Consider the following 3653-nt stretch of genomic DNA (forward strand, 5'->3'; position numbering starts at 1 on the left):
AAACGGGATATCAACTTGACTACCTAGGCGTGGGTGGATGGATGGATGGGATGGCTCGTCATTACTGCGATGCCTGCGATGACGGCGATGACTCCGATGTCTGCCTCATCAATACGACGGTAATAAACGACTGCCTATTCTTGGGAGCGGGCAGGTCGAACAAGATAGGGAACTCGGAACACGGCGCAGCACTTGTGGCCAGCATCATGCTTGGGTACACTCCCTTCCAGCCGTCTCTTCCGCAGGACACGACATCCGCCATCGATGTGTAGAAACCGCCGTCCTCGGCCGTGTTCATACCAATCACATCCCAATCACCGCAAAGGCAAAGGGCTTGGCCTGGAGGCGCTGTCGTGAGCGAACTCACTGGTTGCGACGAGTGTCCAGGTGACCGCCCCCAGCCGCCTTGGACTATGAGTCGATGACGAGGCGTCTGGCTGCTGACGGGGCGTGCGAGCGATCCGGAGTCCCTAAACCGAGAACGAATCTATCAGAAGAAACAGGCTCTCTGGCGCATATCTATTGGCAGTGGCATCTCCTATCACGGTCGAGGGATCGGGCTTGGTAATATGAGCTGGGCGGCCGCTTGTGGCTGAGGCTCGCTGCGAAGCCTCCTTCGCCCCAAAGGCGAGCCTGTCCCGTGATCGTAGGTCGGCGATGATGCAAGCAGCCACAGCCAAACGGAAGACCAAGCAGCCGAGCACGCGACAGAAACAGGGACGAGTGGGAAGGGCAGTTGAGCAAGCTGAAAGCCTGCGTGCCAAGGGAGTTGCGGTCGCGAATTCCCCTAGGATAGATGCAGGCCGCGCGCAGCCAATCCAAAGGCGGCCCTGCCTAGGCGTGACGAGCTTGGCTCCAGCGATACGTCGGCGATTGTGTTTGGTTACGCTGCTATTCCTGGAACGTAGCCAGTGAGGAGCGGATGGCGGCATGACTGGATGTATTAGTTGAGGCAGCGCACCAGCCAACGATGAAGTAATTCCAAGCAAACGCGAACAACCACGCCTCGGGTTCGCTCCCGCTTTGCATGAGAGGTGATGAACAAGTCCCTAGACGGGTTGTTGGTTGGCCCCGTCGGTGCCAGGACTGACACCGACCGGTCGGACTCATTTCTGATACCGTCCATCACATGTTTCCTTGTGATGGTCACTGGCGGTCACTGATTCACACACCTTGACACCTTGACACCTTCAGACAGAGTCCAAGCGTGATCGGCATCCCGCCGAAGGAGGGGGGTTCGGTACCAAGCTCTCGCCGGCAGAGAGAGGGAGCTGGTCTCACCCATCTGAGCACATGTAACATGTTGCGTGGGTGGTCAAGCAGTCGAGGCACGGCCGCGGCCCCGAGCTGTATGTACGTCTCATGCATACCCCGTGTTTTCTCGATTCCCCCATTTGGTCAGAGGCCGTGTTTGCGCTCTCCTTGGCTCTTTTTACTCTGTGCCGTCTGCGGGGGATGACTTTAGCGGCTGTGTCTCAATCGATCGGTACTGCGTCTGCGTCTGCGTCTGCGTCTCGGCCACATCGATCCAGCTCTCAGCTCACCTATCACGGGTGGCGAGTTTCTTGTTCACCGGAGCCGCGACCGAACTCTAGACTGCAAATCCCCCACAAGGCCATTCGCAAGTGCAACATCGCAACGCGGCAACACACTGCCATCGTCATATCTCTCCCCCCCCCCCCCCCATTCACCCCCAATTCCTTCTGGAATTTTTTAGTCTGGAACAACCTGCCCCTTCTAACCCCTGTTGCCCCCCGTGAGTGTGGAAGGAGGAGCTCCCAGCTGCCAAATGCTGAATCGCGTCCCTGGTCCGTGGGGTTGGTGTGTGGGTGGAGAGTACCGAGAGCATGGCGCCTTGACCTCCGCCGCCAGGTCCCAAAGGGAAGCTCTCGGCGGCGACGACGACGGCGAAACACGGCGTTGCAACCGTAGCCGCGCCTGTTTGCCCGCCTCCTTGCCCGTGGCCGCCGCGGAGCTGCTCCTAGCCTTGGTGGCCGCCACACGTGGGAATGGGAAACAGGGGACGGGGAGCTAGGGTTTCCCTTCCCCAGAGTTCCGGTGCGCGAGTCGCTTTGCCGACCGGGAGGATGGAAGCTGGACCGCGAGACGGGGGGACGAAAACTCTGATTCCTTCTAGCGCTTCTAGGGCCTTTGCTGGCGTCGCCCGGGGAAGGGGAGCTCCTCTAGGGCGAAGTAGGGCGAAAGCTGGCCTGGGATAAAAGGTCTTCCGCCAATTTGCGTATTAGTTCCACCGAGCCGGCGCAAGGGTCCCAGGAGGCGACTTGACTTGACGAAATAGCCGGCTTGAGAGGAACCGTCGGCTCGGGTCCGGGGGAAGGACACCGCGGTGGAGCTCCCTTTGGTTTTGTGGAGAGTACCAAGGGAGGAACCCAGCACCCAGGGACCAATATCACCAAGGGACCATCACTAAGGGACCAGCACTAAGGGACCAGCACCAACAAGGGCAAAAGGGCCCAAGGGGGGGTGTGTCCTTGCTTGTGTCCCTGCTTGTGTCAACTTGTCAACTCGTCAATTGCCCGGACCCCTCAAATACGTTTCCTAGGGAGGCGATCGCTAACCTCGGGTGGGCGACAGGAATGGAAGTCCGGAGCTCCGTCGGCGGGAACAGCACCGACGAGCTTTCCCAAGACGGCAACTCGGTGTAGTTTTCGCCCAGGCCCAAGAGGGCGGTCAGATAACGGAGAAATAGATTGCGGGTGCAGCAAGGCGGTGGCCGTAATGGGGGTTTCGCATGCTCGGGACAATGCACACACATGCGCCAACACGGACTTGTAGGGTCCGAAGACCTCGGGGACTATTGACACGGGGTCGATGGCCGACGGTCGACGGACAAACAAAGGCGAGCTGCATGGCTCAGTTGGGGAGGCTCTATTGAATGCACGGAGGCGTACTTCAGACTATTTGCTATTGTTGCGCGCGCGGTCAAGCGCTCCAACTATCGAGTACGCTGGGATGTAGGCAAGCATGGCGGCGGCGCAATCAAACTGGGAACATGATGAATCAACCGACGTCAACAAGCAGCCGAATAAGCCGTCGGCCAGCCGGCCTCGGACCAAGGTAGCCAGCCGGGCTCTTACTCGTGTGCTTGCTTGCGAGCGAGAGTGTGTGTGTGCGCGTATGCGTGCGTGTGTCAGTGAATACGAATACAGCCAGCATACGCGCCCGTGTTAGTTGGGCCGGGAAACCTGTCTTTTTGCCTGGCACACACACACAAACGCGGCGCCGCCACACCGCGCAGTCTCAGCCCTGCGTCATCAACCGTGGAATCCGGTATACGACGCGAAAATAGCCACGGCGACGGTCCGGGGATGACTGGATCAGTGACGATGACGAGCGCGGTCGGGTGAGGATTACTCAGGCTGTGTTGGATATTACGACGGAATTGGTCGAATGAGTAAGATTATGCCTGGGGAAAACCTGGGGGTGGCGGCCTAAACCAGAAGGACGGATATAGACGGGATGCGATGCGTTGAACGAGGCACAACGTTACCAGCGTCTTGGATCTGATTCCTAATCATCTCAGCCGTTCTCGCAATATTACATGCCTGCCTGCTTGCCTCCCAACCTACCACAGCTAGACGGTCACCGACAAACACAGCCCATTGGTTTTCCGTCCCGTCCATTCGCCAGCC

The 3653-nt window shown here is 58.9% G+C and overlaps 1 protein-coding gene across 1 annotated transcript; it reads right to left on the bottom strand.

Moving 5' to 3' along the window:
* Nucleotides 1–384: 384 nt before the first annotated feature.
* Nucleotides 385–1147, bottom strand: BGZ61DRAFT_34778 (uncharacterized protein). Its single transcript, XM_046240009.1, has one exon. It carries the CDS (start codon nt 930–932, stop codon nt 471–473), a length of 462 nt encoding a protein of 153 aa, XP_046104342.1. The 5' UTR covers nt 933–1147; the 3' UTR covers nt 385–470.
* Nucleotides 1148–3653: the final 2506 nt, after the last annotated feature.

This window comes from Ilyonectria robusta (assembly GCF_021365365.1).
Source record: "Ilyonectria robusta strain PMI_751 chromosome Unknown BGZ61scaffold_10, whole genome shotgun sequence".
Classification (NCBI taxonomy): domain Eukaryota; kingdom Fungi; phylum Ascomycota; class Sordariomycetes; order Hypocreales; family Nectriaceae; genus Ilyonectria; species Ilyonectria robusta.

Bases quoted from the DNA above. Each gene is read 5' to 3' on its own strand.
- BGZ61DRAFT_34778 (XM_046240009.1), bottom strand. From the start codon at position 932: ATGCCGCCATCCGCTCCTCACTGGCTACGTTCCAGGAATAGCAGCGTA.